The sequence below is a fragment of the Candoia aspera genome, chromosome 5, assembly GCF_035149785.1.
Source record: "Candoia aspera isolate rCanAsp1 chromosome 5, rCanAsp1.hap2, whole genome shotgun sequence".
NCBI lineage: Eukaryota > Metazoa > Chordata > Lepidosauria > Squamata > Boidae > Candoia > Candoia aspera.
Window position 1 is genome coordinate 48864933 of NC_086157.1, and position 28000 is coordinate 48892932.

The following is a 28000-nucleotide window of genomic DNA, read 5'->3' on the forward strand; positions in this document are numbered from 1 at the left end:
AGGTTTGTGAATGTAAGCTTGCATCTCATAGCCCTAGACCAATGTTCTCAACCTTGGCAACTTCAAGCTGTGTGGACTTCAACTCCCAGAATTCCCCAGCCATCATAGGATAGCTGGCTGGGGAATTCTGGGAGTTGCGGTCCACACAGCTTGAAGTTGCCAAGGTTGAGAAACACTGCCCTAGACAATCACATGCTGGTCCTAGCCAAAAACACACTGTTCTTGCTTTTAAAGTGTGATCATATTATTATTATCATTATTTGACTCAACAATTGCTAACTGGGAGTGGGAGAGAGAGAGAGCAGACTATTCTCATTTCAGAGCTACATTACGAGCAGGATCGTATCAGCAATCACACCACATTCAAGTTGTCAGAACTGAACTATCAATCTAGAAAAAAGACTCACCTCTCATACTGTTTCTTTACAACTCATATTGCTTATGCCAAAGTTCGTTTTGAAAATGAAAATACTTGATTTTAATGAACCATATAACCTCCTGAGATAACTTTAGTTAATTCACACAGTTATATTATTTATATTGTACAGGAATAAACTATTTCTAATGTGGTTTAAGTTTCTCATTCATCTTCTGAAGCAGTCCTATGCATGTAAGTAATTTTCCTTTGGTTCAGCACACAGGTAGTGGTATGATCATATCTTCTACATACAATTTCATTTCTTTTATTATTCAAATCGCGGAACAAATTTCAGTTCACTCTTTACGTTCTGGATTTCTGAGAGATTAACTGCTGGGCCTGGTAACTTCTTGGCTCCTGGGAGAGTCTTTTTCTTTTCTTCTTCAGGTGGACTTGGAAGATTCTACATAAAAATAATGAAATTTATTCTTGAATTGGTTGTGACAAGTAACTAGGAAAGAGAGAATATTAGACATTTAGGGTTAGAATATAAGATTATATTTAACAACATAATATTAGCATAATGTAAATTGTCCATATTATCTAAATTAAAATTCTCTTCTGTACAGAACAGTAAACAGTTTTGATCTTGTCCTGATGCTTTGAGCTACAATTCTCACAGTTGCTTTCAGTGGCTATGTTGCTGATGCGCAGGGGTGATGGTGCTGAAATGCAAAACACAGTTGTCACATGCCTATTTCTGTTTGGCAATAACCAGGTAATTGGACAACAAATAATCCATTATCATATCTGTCACTCACACATGGACTTCCATGGGGAATGGCAAAGGGAGCAAAGGACAATGCATTCATAATGACATAATCACTCAAATGTCATGACCTAGTTATGGCAGATGTTCTGACCCAAGTACATAATTGTGGCATTGATGTAGTTAGGTTGCACACTTGTCATCATTTTGGTATTACCACAATTTGCTGTGGACCTCAGTGTGTCCTGTTCTCACATTTAGTCATTTAAAGTTTAGGGGAACCCCAACTGTGAAAATGTATGCCTAGTCGTGCTGCATGGCTATAGCTTCTGATGGGTGAGGTTCATCCATATGGGAGTAATCCCTCATTCCTGCATTCTGTGATACTATCAACAAGTTCAAACCTTGTTCAAGACTCTTTTCTAGGACTGCATATATTTCAAACTGATTTGAAGAAACTCTTTGGCCCTCAGATAAGCACAGAGCCTGTCTGCTATTTATTAAAGTGGCCTGCCTTTTTTCAGGATTACATGGGAATCTGAAAAATGTTAAAGCTGCTTTAAAGAGTCAACTCGTTAAAAATAATGGGGCTCTTAAAACATCTGTGTCTTTTTTTTCAGATTTACAGTATGTGGAAGCCTGAAGAAAGTCAGTCTGCTTTACTGAATAGTAGATAAATGTTGTACTTATATGAAGTCTAGAGTACTTCTGAATTATTTTCAAAGTATTTAGCCCAATTCCTTTCTACTTCCAGAAAGCCCACTGATTCCAATATTTCTCCACTGGGCAAGGTATTACAGGTGCGCATTTTGATGCTGTACATGTTTCTCAAAATTGAATACAAGCTTATCCAACAAATACAAAAGATATTCCAGAATTAGTGTAAATGTGTTCTTCAAGTTGGTTCTGGACTTGATGATTCAGGATCCTTAAACCTCTTGTAGCAAGGAGATATCCTTAGATGTCATATAAGAGTTTGGGGAGGGTACCACACATTATTGGAGCATCTTTAAAACTCAAAGCATTTTGCAAGAATGATTGTATTAATTGTAGAATACTTTGTCTAAAACAAGTTTAAAGCTATGTGTTTGTTTGTTTTATTATTTTTTATCCTGCTTTTATTATTTTTATAAATAACTCAAGGCGGCGAACATACCTAATAGTCCTTTCTCCTCCTATTTTCCCCACAACAGCAACCCTGTGAGGTGAGTTGGACTGAGAGAGAGTGACTGGCTAAGGTCACCCAGCTGGCTTTCATGACTAGGGAGGGACTAGAACTCACAGTCTCCTGGTTTCTAGCCCAGCACCTTAACCACTAGACCAAACTGGCTCTCTAATACATGTTACTTTTTAACATGTAAAAAGACTTTTTGAAGTGATTATTTCCACAGTGGATTGTACAACCAATTCCCCCAAATTGATGGTATTTTCTCCTATAGATCTTGGAACAAAGAGAACCAGCTGAGAATACATGAACAAATCAGTGCTCTTACTCCAAGTGACCTATAGGAGACTGCAAAAAAATATTCAGTCACTGCCCAAAATCCAACTACTACAAACCCAGCTACTGCAAAAATATTTCATCTGAATCCAATCCATGTGAAAGTAACAGGGTTCCTTCCCCATTCATATTGCTAAAATATATAGCAAGTATTTGCCTTGTCTGATGCACTTAAAACCCTATAGATAGGTGTGATTGTGAAAAGGTAGCAGTCTGGCCATTTATCAGTGAGGCATTTTCCCCACTTTGGGTGCAGGAGCTGATAATAAAGTGAGGAAGAGATATTCTAAAAAGTATGGCTTCATGTAAGCACAGGAACAGAATACTAAAAGTAATTGAGGGTAGATTTTAAAAAATCCCAAATGCCACTCCACTGAAGGCAAAAGGGAAAGAAATTACTAGTTCCAACCCCCTCACCCACAAGGCCATCATTCAAAAGCAAACAAATTCAACATAAGCAAATTGTTTCATATGCCAGCTTGTCCCTGCTAAAGATATGGGAGAACTCTTGACAGTATTATTCCTGGCCCCTTCACCTAGTCAACTGTATCCTTCACATGGTCTACTGCAGGAACAATTGCAAAGATCTGCAAACTCTCAAAACAGATCAATTCTGGCTGCATTTTCAACTGAAATTTATCACGATGATATGTATTTTCTGGGTTGAAAGGACTGAAAGCAAAATAAGGTAAGAGTACTATCCAATGTCAAAAAGAGATAATGGTGTGAAAATACAAGTCTAGAGATGATTCTGGGTTGTTCAAAGATTCCTTAAAATACTGTAAAATATAAACCCATATTAGAGCATTCAGTACATAAAGCAGATTAAATACATGAAAGCATATATTTATTTCTTCAGCAGAGGATTGTTACCTTGTCATGGTGCTGGAGCTTGAGCACCGCATGAGCTAAACCGTGAAGGGCCACCCAAGACAGAAAGGTCGTGACAGAGAGGTCAGACTAAATGCGATCCCTGGGGAAGGTAATGGCAACCCACCCCAGTATTCTTGCCATGAAAACTAAATGGATCAGTACAACCAGAGATATGTCGGTATACCATCGGAAGATGAGACCCCCAGGTCGGAAGATGGTCAAAATGCTACTGGGGAGGAACAGAGGATGAGCTCAACTAGCCCCAGATGTGATGATGCAGCTAGCTCAAAGCCGAAAGGACGGCTAGCGGCCGACGGTGCTGGTGGTGAATGGCAAATCCGATGTTCTAAGGATCAACACACCATTGGAACCTGGAATGTAAGATCTATGAGCCAGGGCAAATTGGATGTGGTTATTGGTGAGATGTCAAGATTAAAGATAGACATTTTGGGCATCAGTGAACTGAAATGGACAGGAATGGGCCACATCAAATGACCACCAGATCTACTACTGTGGACAAGAGGACCACAGAAGAAATGGAGTAGCCTTCATAATTAATAGTAAAGTGGCTAAAGCAGTGCTTGGATACAACCCAAAAAACGACAGAATGATCTCAATTTGAATTCAGGGCAAGCCATCTAACATCACAGTGATCCAAATATATGCCCCAACCACAGATGCTGAAGAAGCTGAAGTAGAGCAGTTCTATGAGGATCTGCAGCACCTACTGGACAACATGCCTAAAAGAGATGTTATTTTCATCACGGGAGACTGGAATGCTAAGGTGGGCAGTCAAATGACACCTGGAATTACAGGTAAGCATGGCCTGGGAGAACAAAACGAAGCAGGATATAGGCTGATAGAATTTTGCCAAGACAACTCACTCTGCATAACAAACACTCTCTTCCAACAACCTAAGAGATGGCTTTATACATGGACTTCCCCAGATGGACAACACCGAAATCAGATTGATTACATCCTTTGCAGCCAAAGGTGGCGGACATCTCTACAGTCAGTAAAAACAAGACCTGGAGCTGACTGTAGTTCAGATCATGAACTTCTTCTTGCACAATTTAGGATCAGACTAAAGAGATTAGGGAAGACCCACAGATCAGCTAGATATGAGCTCACTAATATTCCTAAGGAATATGCAGTGGAGGTGAAGAATCGATTTAAGGGACTGGACTTAGTAGATAGGGTCCCGGAAGAACTATGGACAGAAGTTCGCAACATTGTTCAGGAGGCGGCAACAAAATACATCCCAAAGAAAGAGAAAACCAAGAAGGCAAAATGGCTGTCTGCTGAGACACTAGAAGTAGCCCAAGAAAGAAGGAAAGCAAAAGGCAACAGTGATAGGGGGAGATATGCCCAATTAAATGCAAAATTCTAGAGGTTAGCCAGAAGAGATAAGGAATTATTTTTAAACAAGCAATGCGCGGAAGTGGAAGAAGACAATAGAATAGGAATGACAAGAGACCTCTTCCAGAAAATTAGAAACATCGGAGGTAAATTCCAGGCCAAAATGGGTATGATCAAAAACAAAGATGGCAAGGACCTAACAGAAGCAGAAGAGATCAAGAAAAGGTGGCAAGAATATACAGAAGACCTGTATAGGAAGGATAACAATATCGGGGATAGCTTTGATGGTGTGGTCAGTGATCTAGAGCCAGACATCCTGAAGAGTGAGGTTGAATGGGCCTTAAGAAGCATTGCTAATAACAAGGCAGCAGGAGACGACGGCATCCCAGCTGAACTGTTCAAAATCTTGCAAGATGATGCTGTCAAGGTAATGCATGCTATATGCCAGCAAATTTGGAAAACACAAGAATGGCCATCAGACTGGAAAAAATCAACTTATATCCCCATACCAAAAAAGGGAAACACTAAAGAATGTTCAAACTATTGAACAGTGGCACTTATTTCACATGCCAGTAAGGTAATGCTCAAGATCCTGCAAGGTAGACTTCAGCAATTCATGGAGCGAGAATTGCCAGATGTACAAGCTGGGTTTAGAAAAGGCAGAGGAACTAGGGACCAAATTGCCAATATCTGCTGGAAAATGGAAAAAGCCAGGGAGTTTCAGAAAAACATCTATTTCTGTTTTATTGACTATTCTAAAGCCTTTGACTGTGTGGACCATAACAAATTGTGGCAAGTTCTTAGTGGTATGGAGATACCAAGTCATCTTGTCTGCCTCCTGAAGAATCTGTATAACGACCAAGTAGCAACAGTAAGAACAGACCACGGAACAACGGACTGGTTTAAGATTGGGAAAGGAGTACGGCAGGGCTGTATACTCTCACCCTACCTATTCAACTTGTACGTAGAACACATCATGCGACATGCTGGGCTTGAGGAATCCAAGGCTGGAGTTAAAATCACTGGAAGAAACATTAACAATCTCAGATATGCAGATGATACCACTTTGATGGCTGAAAACGAAGAGGAACTGAGGAGCCTTATGATGAAGGTGAAAGAAGAAAGTGCAAAAGCTGGCTTGCAGCTAAACCTCCAAAAAACCTAGATTATGGCAGCCAGCTTGATTGATAACTGCCAAATAGAGGGAGGAAATGTAGAAGCAGTTAAAGACTTGGTATTTTTAGGTGCGAAGATTACTGCAGATGCTGACTGCAGTCAGGAAATCAGAAGATGCTTAATCCTTGGGAGAAGAGCAATGACAAATCTCGATAAAATAGTTAAGAGCAGAGACATCACACTGACAACAAAGGTCCGCATAGTTAAGGCAATGGTGTTCCCTCTAGTAACATATGGCTGCGAGAGCTGGACCATAAGGAAGGGTGAGCGAAGGAAGATAAGATGCTTTAGAACTGTGGTGTTGGAGGAAAATTCTGAGAGTGCCTTGGACTGCAAGAAGATCAAAGCTGTCCATACTCCAGGAAATAAAGCCTGACTGCTCACTTGAGGGAATGATATTAAAGGCAAAACTGAAATCCTTTGGCCACATAATGAGAAGACAGGACACCCTGGAGAAGGTGCTGATGCTAGGGAGAGTGGAGGGCAAAAGGAAGAGGGGCTGACCATGGGCAAGGTGGATGGATGATATTCTAGAGGTGACGGACTCATCCCTGGGGTACCTGGGGGTGTTGACGACCGACAGGAAGCTCTGGCGTGGGCTGGTCCATGAAGTCACGAAGAGTTGGAAGCGACTAAATGAATAAACAACAAAATATATTTATTTACAAAGAAAGAAAGGCCTTGTCCTTCCATCTGTTTATATTTCAGCTAAATCATTTTCCTCTTGCAATTTAACAGTATTATTATTATTATTATTATTATTATTATTATTATTATTATTTTGCCCAGTGGATCAAGGAGTAATGAGGGCATGGATGACATTATTCTGTGTTACTCCTTATGTGGCCTAGTTAAATTCTTTACTAAAATCTGGTTCCATTTTGAAATTGGAAAGTAGAAGTATGGTTTTTGTTATGACTGTGCTATTACCTGGAAACATTTAACTCCAGAAATTTCATTTAAAGTCACTATTTTCTTTCAACCAATCATGTGTTTTGGAAGTCCAAATTCAATGACATTGACTCTTCTGAACATCATGATCTGCTGGCCACAAGGGGGTAGTAGGATGTAGATAAAGAGTTGAGGACTTATTCACTGTGTCCCCTCTGTCTGTTGCACTGCCTGCTCTTCGTCTAAGGGATTGCTAATCTGAGGGCACTGTCTTTCTATCTTTTTCCCAAGAACACTTGAAAGGAGCACATGCTCTTTGCCTATTCTCCTGCTAGAATGTAATTAGAGGAGTGCTAGTCTTTGCCTGGGACGCGGTGGCACTGCGGGTTAAACCACTGAGCTGCTGAGCTTGCTGATCGGAAGGTTGGCGGTTCAAATCCGCATGACGGGGTGAGCTCCCATTGCTAGTCCCAGCTCCTGCCAACCTAGCAGTTCGAAAACATGCAAATGTGAGTAGATTAATAGGTACCGCTTCGGCGGGCAGGTAACGGCATTCCGTGTAGTCATGCTGGCCACATGACCACGGAAATGTCTATGGACAAACGCCGGCTCTTCGGCTTTGAAACGGAGATGAGCACCGCCCCCTAGAGTCGGACATGACTGGACTTAATGTCAAGGGAAACCTTTACCTTTACCTAGGCTTTGCCTAGCCATGTAATGTATTTTCTGAAAATAAATCTCTTTTCACTGATCCTTGCTCACATTAGATTCCCACTCTCAGGAATGCTGCCATACACAAACAGAATGCTTCAATCTCCAAGAGTGTGCATCTGAAATAAGAATTTGGCTTGAAGTGTATAGAGTCAATTATATGTATCATGGTGGTAAATTACTTCTTTTAACAGATCTCTAGCTGAACAGACTGTGCTCTCATCTGAAATATTCACACCTCCTACATTTTCCTTGCTTTGTGCCCTTTCACTCAGTTTTCATCTATACCCAAAGATCTACCCAAATTTCAGCCAATCAAAATCTTCATTGATAATCCAAAAACTTCAATTTACATATGATGTTTTGGGAATTTCACCCTAACCCTAAAATGTAGGCCCTTCCCCAATTTTAATTTTAAAACCACAAGTACTGATCTTTGGTCTAGACCTTGCATGGCTTTAAAATCAGCTTCACACCTGTGCAATCCCACATCATCATCTGTTTTTATTTCTGACTCAGCTGTGGTACATCCAAAGTCATACACACAAGAATTATTTCTATTTGCAATGCCAAAGCTCTGTAGGATCTGTGGGAGGGATGCTTTTTCCATCAGTGGGAATTTACCTCATCCTGTTTACCAGTTTCTGGGTTCAAGCCAGCCTCCCTTCCCACCACAGTACATTTGCTGTACTGCCTTGGCATAAATAGTATCCACTTCTTTTGTTTTCAGAAATCATGAGGCAAATGACACAATGTGAACCAAAAATATGCATGGGATGCATGGCATTAACTAAGTCATTATTTGTCATTATTTGTCCTTTTGGATAACTCAAAGGAAGAACTGATAGGGTTATGCTTTCTCAGCATTTCAAGGTCAATAGCATTTCATTAGATCATCCTTGATTATAACATTATGAGAAAGAAAACTGTATTAACTATCTCCAAACAAAGCACCACTTTAGATCCCTCTGTTAAGCCAGCAATTCTGGTGAAAACTCCAATTTTTATCTACAGCAAGTATGTGGAGAATGTTTCAGCACACTGCATAGCATCTGAGTTATGGAATATGGGCAACCGTTTGTTGGCTTGTAAGGTAGTCTCCAGACTGGAAGCCCTCCTTGCATAAATGAGGAAAGCATGCTCAGGAAAAAACTGGGCTGTGGTTGTGCTTGTAGCATCTTGGTAAAAATATACAAAAACCGACTGGTAGTGTCCTTACCATTATCAGGAATGCTGCAAGTGGCATAGGTATGACTGAAACTGGTAATCTCACCTACTCTTTCTTTAAGTGTTATGTGAAAGCCTTGGTTGACCACCACCAGGATAAGTGGTGAAGGTCAATTTCATGATGACCACAGTATATGTAATTGCAATTTGGAATCTTTTTCATTGTTTTTATTGAACTATGGTTAACAAACAATATCAGGTAACTACATTAACATAAATCCAAGATGCACAAAGGAAAAAAAGTATAGAAAATACAAAAAAATGTAAATGTACAGTGTAAATAAAGAGACAGGTACTGTACATTCACAAATTCACCATATGTGTAGATTATACCATGTTATAGTCTATTGCTATTGAGGTAGACCATAAAATCCATCCAAATTTGATAAAATTGTGGTTCCTGCCTTTAATGTCTTATTATTTTAACTTCATCTGTGATTTTTTCTAATGTAGCAATTGAAGAGGACTTGTTAATTCACATCTCAATTGTTATGTTATCTAGATTTTTCCAGTGTTGAGCAATTATTATTTTAGCTGCTAAAATTAAATAGATAATATTGCAATTTGGAATATAAGAGTTATCTATGTTAAACAGCATGTATTCACAAATGAACAATGTGTGCCTGTGAATTATTTTTTTAAAGGAAAAAGAATGTAATATTTCAGAATGAAAGCAGTTTGATCTTGTGGATTGAAATTGATAAATACATGCAGGGAAGTGAAAGTGTAGATTTTAAGTGTGAATAAAAGGGGGTAAACTTATGTCAGAAAGTATGAAATGTTGCATCTAGGTTGTTGTGGGTATGTATGAAAGTAGGACTGTTTAAGTTGGGGATAGCTGCATATTACACTCCAGTGAATGGAGATAATGGAAGAATCAGAAGTGAGTTTTAAGAGAAATTATGCAATATGCTGAATTAATGCAGTTCATGAATATGAATGAATGGGTGGGAATATGAAATGGGCCAACTGGAGATACAAGAATGAGTAAGAATGCTGACTGTTAAGTATCTGCTTAGAAAAAAGTATGTTTGTTTCTAATACATGGTTTAAGTGTAAATCTATTCCTATGTACACATATAGCTAAAGAATGGTTAAAGAGGACAGTGATATGTCAGCGTGAAATTGAAACTGAATCCAGTATTGTAAATGTTGGTGTCTAAAAAAAATAAAATAAAAGTCATACATGCAGTGAGATGTTGAAATATACCAAGACTGCAGTTGTAAATGTTTTAATTGAGAACTTTGTGAATCTGAGAAAGCAGCTTTATTTATGTTTGTTGATTTAGTGAAAACATTTGATAAAGTGAATAGGCTTGAATTATGGATATTTTACATAACAATGAAGTTTTAGATTGGTTGCTGAATATGGCAAGAGCAATATTTGATAGAAGTGTGCATGAGAATAAATGGGATGCTTAGCAAATGATTGATCATGGAGTAAAAGAACTGTCTGATGTCCCCCTGGGTTGTTTAATATATTTATACTGTAGGTAAACGTATAAGGAATGCTTGTGGTGATTTATAAATGAAATAGTTGGAGGCATAAGCATACTTTTTTTTTGAGGCTGTGTTGTGGGCTGAGAACATGAATTATTTGCAGCTAAAGTTCAGTGGACTGTGCAATGCGGTGAGGAATATGGATCTAAAAATAGTGTGTCAAAGAACAAAGTAATTGTGTTTGGGAAAATTGAGTGAGCAATTGGAAGCTATATGTAAATCATGAAAAAATAGAGTAAGTATATGAATTTGTACAAACATTTTTAGAATGTTTAAAAGATGGGGAAATGGATAGAATTTTTTAAAGATATGCAAATGCTGATAGAAAGGTAGTAAGTAGTATGAAGTCTGTTATGAGGACTGAATGTTTGTGGAAAGAAGCAAAAATAGCTGTGTGTGAGAATGTGCTCCTGCCTAATTTGTTACATGAAAGCAAAAGTTAGGTATAGCAGGAGAAATGTAAGTTGAATGCAGTGGGAAAGGGTTCCCTAAGAAGTCTGTGTAGTAAAACAAGAAGAGACAGGATAAAGAATCAATGGGTGATGAATTTTTATGGACTGAATACAGGTGTGACCAATACAAAAGAAGTATGTTGAGGTGGTTTGGTCATATGGAGAATGAATGAGGATCAAATGTATGTATGTATGCATGCATGCATGCATGCATGCATGCTGGCTTGGAGAGTCAGGGAGTTGAAGTCCATCCATCTTAAATTTGCTGAGGTTGAGAAACACTGATCTAAGATTTCATAAATCTGTTGCTGTTTTCATTTTTTCCTACTGCCTTTATACTGTCTCTGTTGTGTATATCAGCCTACCACAACTTGGTATTCTCCTGATGTGCTGGGACTGCAACTGCCAGAATTCCTAGCTTTTGACCATGGGGACTTAGAATTCTGGAATCATAGTCTCAACATGTCTGGAGATCACCAGGTTGGGGAAAGCTTGTTTAGTCAAGGCTGGTCATTTTCGCTATCTAGAAAACCCAATCTTCGCAGGGTAGTGACCCAGATGGCGAGAGGTTTGTTGCTACACAACCCAGCATTTTTAAGACGTGAGCAGTTGTTGTTTATTCGTTGTGGCTTCCAACTCTTCGTGACTTCATGGACCAGCCCACTCCAGAGCTTCCTGTCGGTCGTCAACACCCCCAGCTCCCCCAGGGACGAGTCCATCACCTCTAGAATATCATCCATCCACCTTGCCCTTGGTCGGCCCTTCTTCCTTTTGCCCTCCACTCTCCCTAGCATCAGCACCTTCTCCAGGGTGTCCTGTCTTCTCATTATGTGGCCAAAGTATTTCGGTTTTGCCTTTAATATCATTCCCTCAAGTGAGCAGTCTGGCTTTATTTCCTGGAGTATGGACTGCTTTGATCTTCTTGCAGTCCAAGTCGCTCTCAGAATTTTCCTCCAACACCACAGTTCAAAAGCATCTATCTTCCTTCTCTCAGCCTTCCTTATGGTCCAGCTCTCGCAGCCGTATGTTACTACCGGGAACACCATTGCTTTAACTATGTGGACCTTTGTTGTCAGTGTGATGTCTCTGCTCTTAACTATTTTATCGAGATTTGTCATTGTTCTTCTCCCAAGGATTAAGCGTCTTCTGATTTCCTGACTGCAGTCAGCATCTGCAGTAATCTTCACACCTAGGAATACCAAGTCTTTAACTGCTTCTACATTTTCTCCCTCTATTTGGCAGTTATCAATCAAGCTGGTTGCCATAATCTTGGGTTTTTTGAGGTTTAGCTGCAAGCCAGCTTTTGCGCTTTCTTCTTTCACCTTCATCATAAGGCTCCTCAGTTCCTCTTCGCTTTTAGCCATCAAAGTGGTATCATCTGCAGATCTGAGATTGTTAATGTTTCTTCCAGCGATTTTAACTCAACACTTAACCCAGTTAAGCAAGGACCTCATACACTCTTGCAAATAAATCCACAAAAATCCTCAGGGAAAAGAATGCTATCTTATTGGGGGCTGTCAGAAGAGACATCAGTTAATTGCTTTTCTACAGTGGGCAAGGGCTGGGTGGAGCCTCTTTTCTCTGGTGGCCAGGCTGTTTTTTCCTGTTGGGTTCAGAAGATCAAGTGAGGACTCCACTCATCATCTGGCAGCCCTTTATTCACCCCTATGGCAGTCCTGAATGGCCTATGGCTATTGGACAAGAGCTTAAATATAAAAGCACCACAGAAATGTAACTTGACTGTCTCTGATGCACACATTCATCCTGCTTTTAGCATGATACAATTAATTTTAGCACTTCTACATGATAGAATTGCTTTGGGTACCAGATGCGGTCCTTCATTTCTCTGATAAATAAAGTGAAATTAACGCAGCCTCCTTCCAGATACTATTAACTACAGATTTGAATGCATACAGGAAGGTCCTGCTTAGGGGTGAGGCACAGAAGAGAGGGGAGGTGGAAGAAATAATTATTAGATGTATCCCTCAAGGCAATATTACAATATCCAAACTGGGACTCTCTGTAGTTGCTTTTAGAATACAGTGATAATATCACAAAATCCAATTCTTGAATGTTTCACTTGGCCCTAAGGGAAGGATAGTGATAGCTCAGGATCTTTATGTAGCTTTGGAAAATGCAATATCCTTCATACTCTTTAGTAGAATAGAATAGACAAGATATGCAGAAAAACACTTCAGAAACAAGGTTTGCAACAAACCGCGCGGCGGGGTGAGCTCCCATTGCTCGTCCCAGCTCCTGCTCACCTAGCAGTTCGAAAACATGCAAATGTGAGTAGATCAATAGGTACCGCTTCGGCGGGAAGGTAACGGCGTTCCGTGAGTCATGCTGGCCACATGACCTGGAAGTGTCCTATGGACAACGCCGGCTCTAAAGGCTTAGAAACGGAGATGAGCACCGCCCCCTAGAGTCGGACACGACTGGACTTTACGTCAAGGGAAACCTTTACCTTTACCTTTAATGTAAATATTAGATAATTACATTAGAATGGAAAGAATTATGTTTGTACTGACTGTTTACTTATGTTTTCCAGAGATATGAACTTTCCTGAGATATGTTTTCCTGAGATTTTACAGAATGAAATTTCACTGGCCAACAGAAGACTTATTAAATGTATGGTGTTCTATTCAGATAAACACATACTGTTCTTACCTCTTCAGGTTCAGTAGATTCTTTTCTTTTAGGAGGCTGACCTGCGCCAGGCAAAAGTGCTCCCATTGGGATGTTAATATTTGCCTGGAAATTAGAGATATCAGTGCATGAATTATGGAAAATATACATATACCAATTATATTGCAGTAGATCTACAGAAATTATAGAGATGGATGGAGTTTTCTTGATTGTCCAGATAAATTGTATTTTGTTTCTCATCTCTTTTATTAAATAAGTGTCTTCTATTATTATTTTAAAGGCAGTAATCTGAGATTAATTCAGACAGCAGAATCCCAGGTCAAGCTTCCATATTCGTGGCAGTGTCCTGAGTCTTGCTTATGTAGAACTGCAGTTTAGTGCTTAATACGATCTGGCATTAAATTCATGTTTAAGGGGAACAGAGATATGTACCTGACTCTTACCCTCTTCACATTTCCTGTCACTTCAAGAGTGTGTCTATACTAGGCAGCCTTTTCCATCTGAGGTTGATGTCATTGCAAAATCAGTCTCCGCAGTGACATGGAGACTTCCTGGGCAGAGAAACTTCACTTTTTACTTGTGGAGGACAATACAAGGTGAATGGAGTTAATGTGGCTTCCTGATGCCTGGAAAGGGTTCCAGTGGCAGTCAAAACTGAATAAATTAGACTTCTGGTGGGAATTTGGCAGGCTGAAAAGCTGGGCCTGTGAGCTCCGTGGGCAGAACTGGCATTGTGGCAGTTTTTTCAGGCACAGGCTGGTTTCTCTTGTAGCCCAGAGTGCCTTTCTAGATTAAGGAAAACACTTGGAATCTACCCATTCTTCCTCCAGACGGCGAGTTGCAGCCAGGAGATCATGGACAATGTGCGCAATCGACGGGTAAGACTTTGCTGGGAGGCTGGGATTTCACCATATCTGAGCTGCGCTGCAGCCCTTAAAGGGACATTAAGTCCAGCCACCCCATTTCTAAATTACCCAATTTACTTTTTTCTTAAAGTTTTTGTACCCTAAGAGAGGCTTTCTACAGTAAGAAGAAGCGGACTCTCTTGGTGCTTATCGTTATTTCTGGATTAAATTTAAAAATCTTTTAAATTTTTGGCTGGTTTTCCTATTCAAAGACTAAGGAGAACTGAGAATAAATAATTGCCTCCTGTTATTATTTTTGTACTGAATTTGAAGGATTTAATATTTTCCTACACGTTGAATTTGCTGTTTTGACTCTCTAGCCCTCTGTTCACTTTCCCTGAGAGCTGCTTGCTAGTGCACTTTCTCCTGTTTCAATTTCACTGGGAAGTTTTTTTATTAACTCATTAGCTCCTATCTGCATGAGTCAAGTATATAGGGGGCGCCATAATCTACTGCCTGAAACATGGAAGATTTCAAGGAGGCTTTTTCAGAGTTCCATTGTGAGCTTAAGCAGATCTTCAAAGAGATTTTTTTCAGACTGCTGTCAGGCTATTCTGATGAATATTCAGGACATTGGGGAAGATATTATTTCTAAAGCGTGTCATCTGGCTGAAGATGTTATGGAAGAAGCTGCAATTTTGACAAGGATGGAGATCTTTCCACTGACACTGAGACTGAAGTAATGCCAGATGAAGACTACATTTTGGTGCTGAAGGGGTTAAAGCGACATTCTGAGCTGCAGATTATAAGGAGAGTTGTTTTTCTGCTTTGTGGGAGTTTTTTTGCTGAGAAGTTTGAGTTTTTAAGGGGGGCAGTTGGGCTGTCTGATTTTTGCAAGAAAAATGCCTTGGGTATAATAGGGAGATATGTAAATGTCATAGTATATTTTGAAGTGGGGTAAAAATTTAAGAATGTGTAATTGGATTGATAATGAGGCTGTTATGATTTCATTTCTCTTTAATGATTTGGATTAAGATTTACTAGACTTCTTTTTAAAGTCTGTTTGATTTGTAAAATTTATAAGATATCTATAAGGTATAATAATAATTACTTGTTTTTTAGGTGTAATAGGGTTAAGATTGCTGTAGTGTTATTCATAATAAAAGTAGACAATTTATATGTTTTTATAATTTTATTTTTATTATAGTGGAGAGAAATATACAGAATAGTGGTAGGAAGGAAATAAATAAATGTATTATGGGGAAGGGAAGTTGATATATATATATATGTATGTATGTATGTATGTATGTATATCCTTTTTTATGTAAGGGGAAGGAGCAATTTCATTAGTGATTTGTATATGTGCTAATGGAAGAATTTATAGAAATAATGTGATCTTGGTTTGATATAGAATAAGGGATTGACTATGGAAATTGCTGTTGAAAGTCAGAAGTCACTTCTTTATGTAATCTTCAAAATTCTTTTTCTTTGTTTCACACTTTTTTGGTTTTTCTTTTTTTCTTTTTGTAATTTTTTGCTTTTTTATAGTTTTTATCTTTGTTTCAAACTTAATAACATTCTTAAAAAAGCTGAATAAATTAAAGGACTACCATATTGAGGCTGCTGAAATCCAGACAACCACTAGTAGTCATCCAGACTTTTGCATCCCAGAAATGGTAGGTGTAATAAATTGTAGATATGGTAGCTGTAATAAATTGAAATAACTTCCCTATTCATACAAAACCTGTAAATAAGGCTCAGGAGCCAACTAACAGTCCTCACTGTCCTAGAATACTCCTACAGGAGCACATACAACTTATTGACTAGCCTTGAAGCTTTCAGTGTTGCATTTATACTACAATGAATTTATATTTCACACCAATCCAAGTACTTCTAAAACTACTTAGTGTTGTTCAGAAGACGTAATCATGGGGTTGATTTAGAAATAGAGGGCTCTTCCTTTTGCTCATTTAAAGTGGTAATCACCCATACTTAAGCTAACAGAGAACTATGCTGGTGTAAAATTTATTGCCCAGCTGCTGGTCACTATCCATTATCACTGTGCCAGCACAGCCACAATACTGTAAAATGGAAGTATCCTTAGGTAGTGTGTCCAAGGCATGTTAAGGAAAGGAATTGGTAGATTTTCCCCAGCTTTGTTTCCCTTCCCTCCCACCAAAGATCAAAGCACAGTAGGAGAATAACCACCAAGCATTCTCCTTAATGTGGGCTGGAACAGACAGATGGCAGGTGACTGGCATTATGGAATAGGCTACAGTGAAGCAGGAGGGAAATTTTCTGTTGCACCATGCATCCCTTCTTCCAACTGTTATCTTTATTTGAGCTATTTCTAAACACAGTTTTAGTACCCTTCTGTCCAATATACCACAGAGCTCTTCAGTTGAAATCAGGCTATTTTTAAACATGGGTTTAATGCTCTTCTAAAAGTAAGATAAACCCAAGTTTAAAATACCTTAACAGGTAGTAGGTATAGGGAAGGATTATGTAGGGTGGTAGAGTCTCCCCCCCCACTGCCTTGACCCATTAGTTGGTCAGATCCCTCTTTCAGAGCTAGTGAACTGCACACAGGCCCAGTAGGTGCAGAGGAGAGGCCAGTTTGAAAGATCTGGGTTCTACTTCTGCCCCAGCCAGAATGGTTCTGGAGGACAATGCCCATGGATCACAGTGGACTGCATACTCATACTTACCTAAAGTGTCCAATAGGGCCTACCCATTAGGGTCCACCTCACCATGCCACTGGCAGAATGACTGCTGAAGTATATCAGCTTATATCCATGGCAAAAAAAAAAAGTGTTGGGATAAAAAGAAAAAAAAAATTCCTTTGACACTGGAACAGCTAAGGATGATTTAAGGTTGCCTCAGGTGTGGTCTGGGGATCAGATAAAGGCAATGACATGAGAATACCACAGAAAAAAAAGGTGACTGGGCCATGTTTGTGTGAGAAACAAGTGAGGATAGGCCAAAGTCCACTCATTTAGAAATATACTCCCATGAATGTCTGTGAGAGCTCCATCTGTCTTAAGCTATCCTCTCTGTTTTTTAAAGCAGAAATCATGATGCAAACAGAATTGCACTTTAACTTCCAGAGTTTTCAGGTGGAGAGATTGGAACCCATGCCTAACTTTCCCATGGTTGGATCATGCTTAAAGTAATCTAATTTAAAGTAATTTTTCTGGATCGAGATGCCCTCCAGACAGTCACTCATGCCCTGGTCATCTCCCATATGACTACTGCGCTCTACATGGGGCTACCCTTGAAGAGTATCCAGAAGCTTCAGTTGGTCCAAAATGCGGCTGCGCGAACAGTGATGAGTGCTCCAAGTTCAGCACACGTAACACCTTTACTGTGTGAGCTGCATTGGGTTCCAGTTTGCTTCCGGGTCCAATTCAAGGTGTTGGTTATCACCTTTAAAGCCCTACATGGCATGGGGCCAGGTTACCTGAGGGACCGTCTCATCCCCATAACGACCCGCCCCACCCAATCATGCAGAAAGGGCATGTTGCGGACCCCGTCTGTAAGAGAATTTCATCTGGCAGGAGGCAGGCCTTCTCTGCAGTGGTGCCCGCCCTGTGGAACATTATACCCCCCAAGGTGAGGCAGGCCCCTTCGCTCCCGACCTTCTGGAAGGGTTTGAAGACCTGGTTCTTCCGCCTCGCTTGGAATGGGAAAGGCAATAGCTCTTCCTGGGGGTGGCTGGTGATGTAGAGTTCTCCCTACCAAATGGAAATTTCCCACTTGGATTCCATATTTATATTTATTTATTATTTTAGCATTGTAGGTGTTGACTTGGTGATTTTATGATGTTGAGGTTTTAAGGTGAATTTTATTGTAAACCGTCCAGAGTCCCCCTTTTGGGGGGAGATGGGCGGTGATAGAAATGTGATAGATAAATAAATAAATAAATTTAATCAGAGATTTGGGGGTTGGGTAGTTCACTGGAGAACTGGTTAGGTCATTGGAAAGTTCATGGAGGGACAAGATGACAGATCTGCAACTAGGGCCTATGTCACCCAGGGCAAACCTGAATTCCACACCCATTTTGGTGCCCCCCCAGCACTCATTTTGGCGCTCCCCGAGGGCAGCATCTGGGGCACATGCCCTGCTTGCTCCCCCCAGTTGCGGCCCTGCATGATGATGTGGTTGGTTTTAAGCTGGGCAGGACACACATAAACCAATCATACTGATGCAGGCCAGATTGTGTTTCTCCACTATCTTAATCAGGCATACTGGACAGGATGAGTAGTTTTTGTCTTATTCTTTCCACCTCCAGCAACCCTGATGAAGAGTGTTCTTTCCTTGCTTCCAAGCGATATACTAGTTAACCAGACAAAGTAGAGGTCCACAGGCTGTGCACAGAGTGATGGAGAGCTATCCATGGGAAGCACAAGTGATTTAGAGATACTCAGCATGACAACATTCCAGAAGAGAGTTATAGAATCACAGAGATGGAAGGGGACAGTTAAATCATTGGGTCTCACCCTGTTTGGTGTAGAAATCCAAATTACAGCCTTCCTGATGGATCACTGTTAAGCTTCCCCTTAAAGAAATTCACTGAAGGGGAGCTCACTATCCATCCTGATAATTGGTTTCACTGCCAAACTGCTTTTACTCTTTGGAAGGCTTTCTCCCTATCTTTGATCTGTAATGTAAAACCATTATTTTGTGTCTTGCACCTGGGAAGATAGAGAACAACCCATGACATCTTTTGTGTGGCATAGAGATGTGTGAAAAGTGCTCTATGTTTCTGTCCTCCCCTCCCAGTCTTCACTTCTGCATGTTAAACATTTCCAGTCCCTTCAGTCTCTCTTTGAAGAATGTTGCTTCTGATCTCCTGATTGTTCTAGCTGCTGTTCTCTGAATTTGTTTCTATGAATCCTTCTTAAATGTATTGCTTAAAACTGTACAAAATATTGTGGTGGGATCTGAACAACACAAAATAAAGTGGAAAGATTATTTCCTGTGATTTAGAAACTATACTTCCCTTGAACTATCCTAAATAATCAGCAATTACACCAATTTTTTTCATAAGCGCTATTGCAAAGCCAAGAATCTCCCATTCTATAATTGTGATTTTTTGCTTCCTAAGCATAACTTTGCATTTGTCTCTTTTCAATTTCATTCTCTTATTTTTAGCTTATTTCTCTAACCTTTCAAGATCATTCTGAATTTTATTTTTATCTTCTAGGATATTAGCTCTCCCAGCCAATTTTGTGTCATCTTCAAAATTGAGAAGCATTTTCTGCACCTTTTCATCTGAGTCATGAGTATTGAACAGCACAGAACCCAGGAAAGGGGCAATACTTTTATTATGAGAAACCACTGAGGAGCACTTTTTGAGTACAATTTTCAAGCCACTTATCCACTTAACTGTCATGCCATACAGCTCACTCTTATCTAACTTGTTAATCAAGTATCATTTGACTCTGTGAAATGCTTTGCTGAAATCAGAATATACAACAATTTTCCAGTGTTCTTGGCAGTATAACTATATACAGAGTTTGTGAATAGATAGTAGGAAAATGTTATCTCTTCAATTCTGCAATGAGGAAACTCTGTAGTTAGAATGGGGTATGCATCAGTATAATTGTGGTTTTAAGGGTTCTTCCCCCAAATAGGTTTTATTCAGACTATTCAAATGTCATAACTAAATCCCTGAATTACTAATTAGAAAGCCTTGATGGATGATTCCATATATAAATAATAAAAAAATTACAAACTAAATTAATCCTGAGTTCAACAAATTAAATATAGTTAACATAATAGTTTAATAAGGTTTATTTATGACTAGATATTAATGCAATGGAATTTACTTTTGTCAAATTTAGAATGGAATCAAACAAAATGTAAAGTGTAAATATATATATAGTATTGCTGCACAGTTTTTATTTTACTCTTTGTAGGAACATCAACAAAAAATGCCCATGGCTTTACTGATTTGTTAACTGCAAATTTCAATTAAAAAATAAATGTTTCTCTTCTTCCTTAAAAAAAATGATTGCTAATTTAAATTGGGATTTTGTATGCTTTAATTTGATCTTTTGCCTAAATGCAATAAATAACTCTTAGTGATGGAAAATTAATAATGTATGAATCCTACTGGGTTTACTACTCTTTACTACTAGGAAGCAAAATATTTCTGTCTTCAAAAATTTCATCTCTAGCAAGTTCAGGCCTCTTACAATGACACTAGAGCCCTGGCTATCCCATTCCCAGAATAACAGGGGCATCATTTATAATTCAGTAGTTATGAACAGATTGCAAGTATAGATATGATTGTATTTTTATTCCACTATTTTACATTCAAACATACAAGCTTTGGACAATCTAGGTCCATAGTTAAAACTGCAGACCAGCAGAAAACAGGTATATTACGCAAATGTCCATGGATTATGCATGTGGGTCAACAGAATTTAGCATTAGTCCTAATCTAACTTTTCATTTTTATTGGGTTTCTCGCCTTCTCCACTTTAATTCTTTCCAGTGCTGTACTTAGGGTGGGAGTGCTATGTCCCTGGTACAGGCAATAAGGGGGTGCTGCCAAAGATGATGAAGGTCTACCCAGAGGGTCAGTGGCTGGTGCGGAGTTGGATTGCTACTGAAGCATGCCAATCAGCTGTTTGGCGTTTGGCAGCCTTGCGCCACTAGGGAAGTGGTATGATTCAGCAAGTGGAGATAGCTGCTCTGGATGTCAAATAAACTAGGTATGCCATAGGTTTCTTCATATATGATTGATTATTAACATCCAGAATTTACATTCTGGGAAGTGTGGCCTAACTCACCTGGATAATTTGTTAATAAATTAGAGTTACCCAACATGATCTACTTGGAAATAAGAATGTCTAATTTCAATGATGTTTATTCCTTTGATCACAGAGATACCCATCCATCAGCCTTACTTAGCATGATCAACAAACAAGCCACTTGGTTTTCTAGCTCAACAATATCTGGGGGCGGGGGGCAAACTGCCATCTTAGTCAATTAGCAGAATGGAATATCCTGTATGGTGGAATAGCCAGCTTTCCCCCCCACCCCCAAGTAACAACAATAACCAGTATTTAAAACAGAGATTTATTTCCAGTTGCCAGCTAATAGAATGCTAATAATGACAAGTTAATTCTCTTGGAGAATAAGTAAAAACAAACAACAAAAATAATGTGTGCATATATGCAATGACAGCACTACTTAAAACTTTAGATAACACACTGAATTGTTATTTCACATTCAACACAGCACATTGAGAAAAAAAAGCACACTGATTCATTCTTTTTATGCTAATAAAGGAATATGTAAAACATGCAGCAAATTGTTGCAGCAAAATAATTTAGCTGCATGTCTAGCAAACTGAAAATAATTTCTAAATAGCATAAGAGCTCCAACCAAAGCATCATTCCATATCCTTTCCATTCAAAGCAGTTATTTATTGGCAGTAACACCAAATACCTTACCTGAATGCTTCTGACATTTGAAGCTCGTTGATTTGACATTTTTAAGCAACAGATTTTTCACTGCAAGCAAAAAACCAAAATCAAAGAAAGAAACAAACAAAAAAAGAAAGCAAAAACTTTATGGGTTACAATGGCATTCTATAAGCAAAGTTTTATTAACTACAATTTAACCCATGGTACTTCCTGGAAACTATTTATTCATCAGCCCAGATTATCTTTCAGACTCAAGTTTCAGAGTTACTAAGATACACACAGAGAATACTGCAAGGAACTTAGAACATCTGAAATTCCTTATTGAATTTTTTATAGATCCAATGAGTAATATCACTTTCACAACACAATAGGAAATGAGCATATGTTTCATCAAACAGGCACATGTTAGTAACTATTTGCATTATTTATTTATTATTTACTTCAATTTACAAAACAGAATCACAAAAATACTGTAGATGGGTGGCTATAAAAATCAAATCAATCAATAACATCCTTATATGTAAAACCAGAGTTTTCTGGATGAACGTGTTTCAGAAGATTGTAGCCTCAAGAGGATAAGCAAACTACTTAGAGGCCTGATAAGAGATTCTTATTGAGAGAGAGATTATTAGAAATTGCAAGAGCAGTGGCATTCTGCATGCTCACCATAGCGTCTCATTTTATTGTGCCTATCTAAGCATGACATAGCTTGCATAGATACTGTTTCCCAGAAGCCAATTTCTTAGTTTATATGCAATCTTAAATTGAGACTAAAAATAAATTATAAGAATAAAATGTAATCAAAATGGAAATTCCTCAAGAGAAGTGCATGATACAGCCGTATAGGATTACTTTAAGTGGAGGCGATCTTTCTTCCATGCCAGTTTTAACTGACCTCATTGCTGCTTGAGAAATCAGGACGACAGAATGTTGAGGAGTAAAAATAGACTATCTTCTTGGACTGCATTCCCCACCCTCTCTTTTACTTTAGCTCATCCACTGCTTAATTATATTTGGCAATAAAGATATTAAGGGCATTATATCTTTATGTTTGACTGCATGAACAGGAAGGAGGCTCAGTTAATAGAAGCAGATGGTACTTTCATCTTTCCATGGAGATTTTTCCTCTTTCACCAAAAAAACCCTTGGAATCTCACCACATACATTAATATTGCACAAGCATATCTGCTGGGAGTTGGAGAAGAAAATGAACTATGTCTAATGTGCCAGATCTTTTGCACTATGAAGAATCTCTGCTCCTCTTGATGTTGATAAACTACAGCTATCAGCAGCCTGGTCAACACAGACCATTATATAAGGAGTGGACTAGACTGGAACTTTTGAGATACTGTTTATACTGTTTATCCCTCAAAACAGATCCCCAATTAGAAGCTCATGAGTTGCTGTGGGCTTTAACTGCCAGCTGCCCTCCCAGCATGGCCAGCGATAAAGGGCTGCTGGAAATTTACACACACTTTTTTGAAGCCATTGAATTAGTGTAGTTCAGAGTCCCACCTTGTTGCCTTAAAGATGTTTTGGACTTCTTTCTGTAGCACCAGCCATAATGCCTTGGGAATGTCAGCCAAAAGATCTGTCCTGGGACAAATTTTTATTTCTTTCCTAACACCACTACTTCCATTTATCCTGAATTCAGTGGGGCTTTCTCTCCCGTGGAAGGATTGTAGCCTCCCTAAAACAGTGTGATTCTAGATGCTATACTCATTCTCTCTCACACTTGCAAATCAGGGATGAAAGGCTATTTAATACAATTTTTTCAGTTGCTGATAGCTGCAGACTATTTGTGATGAGATGTTTTGTCCCCTTTTCACCTCATAGTGGAGTGTAGATGATTGGGTTATTTAAGTTTTGTATAGGTATGTTAAGCCTCTTTGAGAAATATTATATCTATTTTCCATCCCTTTCCACTGAAATCAGAGGGAAATTGCCAAGTTGTTATTAGCATTTGCCACCTGATTTTGATGACTTTTTGGGAGCTCTGGGGTCTGCCAAAAAAGACCGTTTGGAGTTACAGGGTTGCCCCCATCGGTTGAAGATCCTCGGGGCACAACTGACAATTAGGAGGACAATTATCCATTTTCTTCTCACAGCTTCTCAGACTTCCTTGTAACAGAAAAGGAGGTTGAGAAAATCCATAAATTATAGGCCATAGTGATTTTCTAAGCAGTGTGATAATCAGTAACTGAATAATTTCAAATGTAAACAATTTTAACTAACCATTTAAATTGTAAACAGTATTTAACTAAGTGACTGAAAAACCCAGTCCTATCAGGCATACACACATTGGTCTCATGACTTATCCTCTATGACCCAAAGAAAGCTGTGCACTGGAGTAATTTAGCAAGTATTAGACTTTATATGCAAAGGTCCCTAGGATTTGCGAGCTGGCATGAAGGACAGGAAGAAATAAACACAGGGGGAAAAAAGCTCTTATCCTCTCTGCCTTGTCTAAAAATAAGTCCTGAGGGGAGAGCTGAAGGACATGCAGCAATTCAGCACCAAGTGACACCAATTTGCTTGAAAGAGGTGGAGGCCTGCGTGAGGTGCTTCTCTAATACCCATCTTTCCTATTAACCTAGATGCAATTGAAAAGACGCTGGAAATGACATTGTCCTCATGCCCCCCCTCCCATCTGCAATATGTATAACCGGCATGAGTATTATGAAGCGGTGCTGTATCACCCTTTTTAAAGACCTAGATAAAAATTATGCGGAGTAGCAAGCTTATTCTGAAAGGAGGGGGATACAACTCTGTGTTGAAACTATTGCTTACAGTGCAATTTATTTCGTGAAAGGTCACTGTGACTCCAGAGTTAATGATTAGCAATTTAGCAATTATAGAAAAAAAGAGTACTTCTGGGCAGAAACAGTGGCTATTGTAATTTTGCTTACTTGTACACAAATATCCGCAAATCAAATTATTTCAAGAAAGCCACAAGGAGAAAAATAAACATGCATTTGGTTAGTTGTCACCAACTGTGCCCTGTAGGCTTCTATGGAAATCATACTATTACACTAAGAGCGCATACATTTATGATACTGCAAAGTCTCAGAACAACATTCTTTAACTAATTTAAAAACTCTTGCCTGTGTATACAGTAGCTGCAGTAAGAGAAAGCATTAGTGATCTGATATAGAGAATCACATTCACAGCAGTACAGTTCATTTCCTTGTTCCCTAGCCATCTATAAAAGTGTTTCCCAAGTCAACCTTTCACTATTTTAAGATGTCCCCCTCCCACCTCAGCTCCCATTAGGTACCTGATTATTTATATCAGAAAAGTTGCAGCCCGTCAGAACAGTGAATGCTACACCTCCTTTTGCTGCTGAGACACCTTAGGTCAGCTGAGATGTTTCATGTGAAATAGATGAAGTTCTTTGTGCCGTGGATACTGTCAAGGGAAAGGACTTCTGGGGCTGGAGTGGAGCGATGTTCAGAAGCCAAGTGTAAAAGAGAATTCCTGTCATAGCTTGCAGTTGTTCTTCCTAAATATAGACTGAGATTCATCCTGTAACTTCATTCTGTCTTAGTTGAAACTGAGGCTCTCAAGTGTCAAGCAAAAACATATGAGTGTGCTCATTTTCAGGTAATATGTTGCTATCATTTTCTCAATGTGGAAATGTCAGTTTTCTTTTTTGATAGTTTTGGTTCAAAAGTATTCCTCCCCCTCCCTTTTTATATATAACTCTTTGCAGTGAACATATCTCATACACGTCCTCAGGCCACTTGTGAAGAAAAAAATCATGGGAACATGACTCCCAGAATTATCAGTCAAAAGGAAAACATCAGCGCATGTCATTTTAGAAACATTTTATTGCTGTAATAATTGGTATTCTATCTTAAGCTCTTTAACAGATACTCTCTACAAAAATGATGGAGGGAAATCAGGAGGGAGAAGGAGATGTCTCACTCTTTTTTGATGAGTTTGCCAAAGTCCATGTATCAATATCTGCACACAGTGTCTTGAGGTGGGATAGGACAGAAAACCCCACTTCCAGAATGTAGCCTAAGGGCTGCTGGACGACCCTGAGCTACAGGTGGGGGCATGTAGACATGAGCTCTGGAAATGGCTAGTGCCAGGGCAAGGCTGTGTGGATTTGCTCCTAATGTTTAATTCTGACCGTCTCGGTATTAATCAATCTTTCTTATGGCCTACAATCAGTCATATCCCCAAAAGCAAAAGCAGAAGATCTATCTAAAAACACACCAGATTTTTCAGTACAAGCATCACATGTTCAAATGCAACGGAGTATTCTAAGAAAAAGAAAGAAGAAACTATACTCGTGAATAATGCACATAATAATATGACAACCAAACATAACAATTTCATTTATCTTTTTTCCCATTGTTAATTGCCTAAATTATGCTTATCCTTAGGAACTATTTGTTTTCGTATGCTGCAAGTCACTAGCAAAAGAAGACTATATGAAACGTTTGCATCTTGACTGAGAACGGCAGGAAGGCTTAAAGCTTAGTGGACCTGCCTAGATAATTCCTTACAGTAGCTAAAACTAAGTGCTGTTTTCTATCTGAGCCACCAAGAATGGTTTTTTATGGTAGTGACATAGAAATATGTTTAATAAATAAAAGACTAAATCCTGATGAATATCATGATTAAAGAGGCAAGAAAGAAGTATGAGATTAATTTATCTCCTGATTCTTACTAGGGCACATTAATCTGGTGAAATACTTTTATAGTAATCCTCCAAAACAGCTTAGAAAAGTAGCTTGAAGCAAGGCCTTTTAAAGGCTCTATGCTGCTTTGCTATCACTATATTAGATAAATAACTAGCTGGTTTAAATCCAATCACTCTTAGGCCTGAATATTTATAAACCAAAATCCACTCCTGCTGCTAATCTATATCCTGGTGACATTCTTTGATCAGAAATTTAGCCTTTTTTTATTCTATAAATGCCAACAGATGACTAGTTTTTTGTTAAGAATTTTATTCCATTTAGGGTCTACAGTATCCCAAAATGCTAGAGGAGTTAATCCTGATGAAAAATAAACAAACGTTAAACAACAATTAAGGTGATACAATCCAACTCAGGTTTCACACAAGTTCTGCTTCTAATCTTTAAGAAGCACAGCATTTAGAACTGCTAAATTTCAAAAATGTTGTCTGTATAGTCTCCAGACAACAATAATTTAAGAGAACCAAACTTGAGAACCATGCCTTTGCTTCAAATGGCCTAATTACTGCTGGGACATTTATTTTGAGCCTTCTGGAAGTTGAATTCAATTGCAGAGGCATAAAAAACATCATGGTACTCATAATATTGTACTTGTTCAATTTTAATTCTCTAGTCTCTGAGAGTATCTGGCCTCTTGGAAAAGGCAACTATTTTTGTTTCCAAATAATTTATTATCAGACATGAAACCAATGTGAAAGAAACTAATTGGCAGGGCCAGAGGGGTATCTCAAGTCACTTAGGATATGTGTCATGTCAACAATGAACTATCCTTGAAAATGATCAATAATACATCTAACAGCCTTTGCATATTCAAAATCAAGTAATTTCTAGCCAAATTGTGTTAATTTTTCAATGGAAGCCCTTGCCTTTGTTCTTGGCCCAAGTGTTGTGGCCAGTGACATCATGTCATGGTAGGCATGGCCAAAATGTTCAGCCTAGTTTTTAAATGTTTGGGGGCAGAATGGGGAAAGTGGCTACAGCATTTCCTCTACCTTTGAAAACTCTCTACCATGGAAAGTATCAGTTTCACAGGCAGAGGTTGAATTAAAATGGGTATCTTAAACTTCTGCAAGGCTTTTATCACCCATTAAACCCCTCATTTCCTCCCCCCCATGAAAAAAAAGTGGATAAAAGTTTTGGTCCCTTCCATTCTGGAGAACCTTTGGGGACATCCATAATCCAGCCCAAAGTTGTCAACACTGTCAACTGCTCTAGGATTTCAGAAAGGAGTTTTCCATTTCCAGTGTAAGTGTCACTAAAAAACACGTTTATTTTTTAACTGAGAACTCCAAATTTGTGTGGTATTCCTCTGATGCAATCCTTAATCAATGCTTAAACTGTGATTAAGTCTTCTCTATGTGCTATTTTCTCTACTTAAAAAGAAAATCCAGATTGTGGGATCCTTCACAGTTTTTGTTATTATCATCTAAAGCAATATAACGAATCGTTGGAACAGATCTGAGACTGTTAGAAAGTTTATTGACTGACTGCTTCTAAATGACAGCAAGCTAGAAATTGATTGGAATCCATCAGTATTA

The 28000-nt window shown here is 38.9% G+C and overlaps 1 protein-coding gene across 2 annotated transcripts; it reads right to left on the minus strand.

Annotated features, from left to right (window-relative positions):
- Nucleotides 1-126: 126 nt before the first annotated feature.
- SMPX (small muscle protein X-linked) lies at nucleotides 127-25266 on the minus strand. 2 transcript variants are annotated; one of them, XM_063305171.1, is made up of 4 exons: nucleotides 25028-25266; nucleotides 21778-21837; nucleotides 13488-13571; nucleotides 128-821 (listed from the first exon to the last, which is right to left on the minus strand). In XM_063305171.1, the coding sequence occupies exons 2-4, from the start codon at nucleotides 21814-21816 to the stop codon at nucleotides 687-689; spliced, it is 258 nt and encodes an 85-aa protein (XP_063161241.1). In that variant the 5' UTR covers nucleotides 21817-21837; nucleotides 25028-25266; the 3' UTR covers nucleotides 128-686. The 2 variants fall into 2 exon arrangements, with proteins under 2 accessions (XP_063161242.1, XP_063161241.1); XM_063305172.1 differs by lacking the exon at nucleotides 25028-25266 and having other exon boundaries at nucleotides 127-821; nucleotides 21778-21834.
- Nucleotides 25267-28000: the final 2734 nt, after the last annotated feature.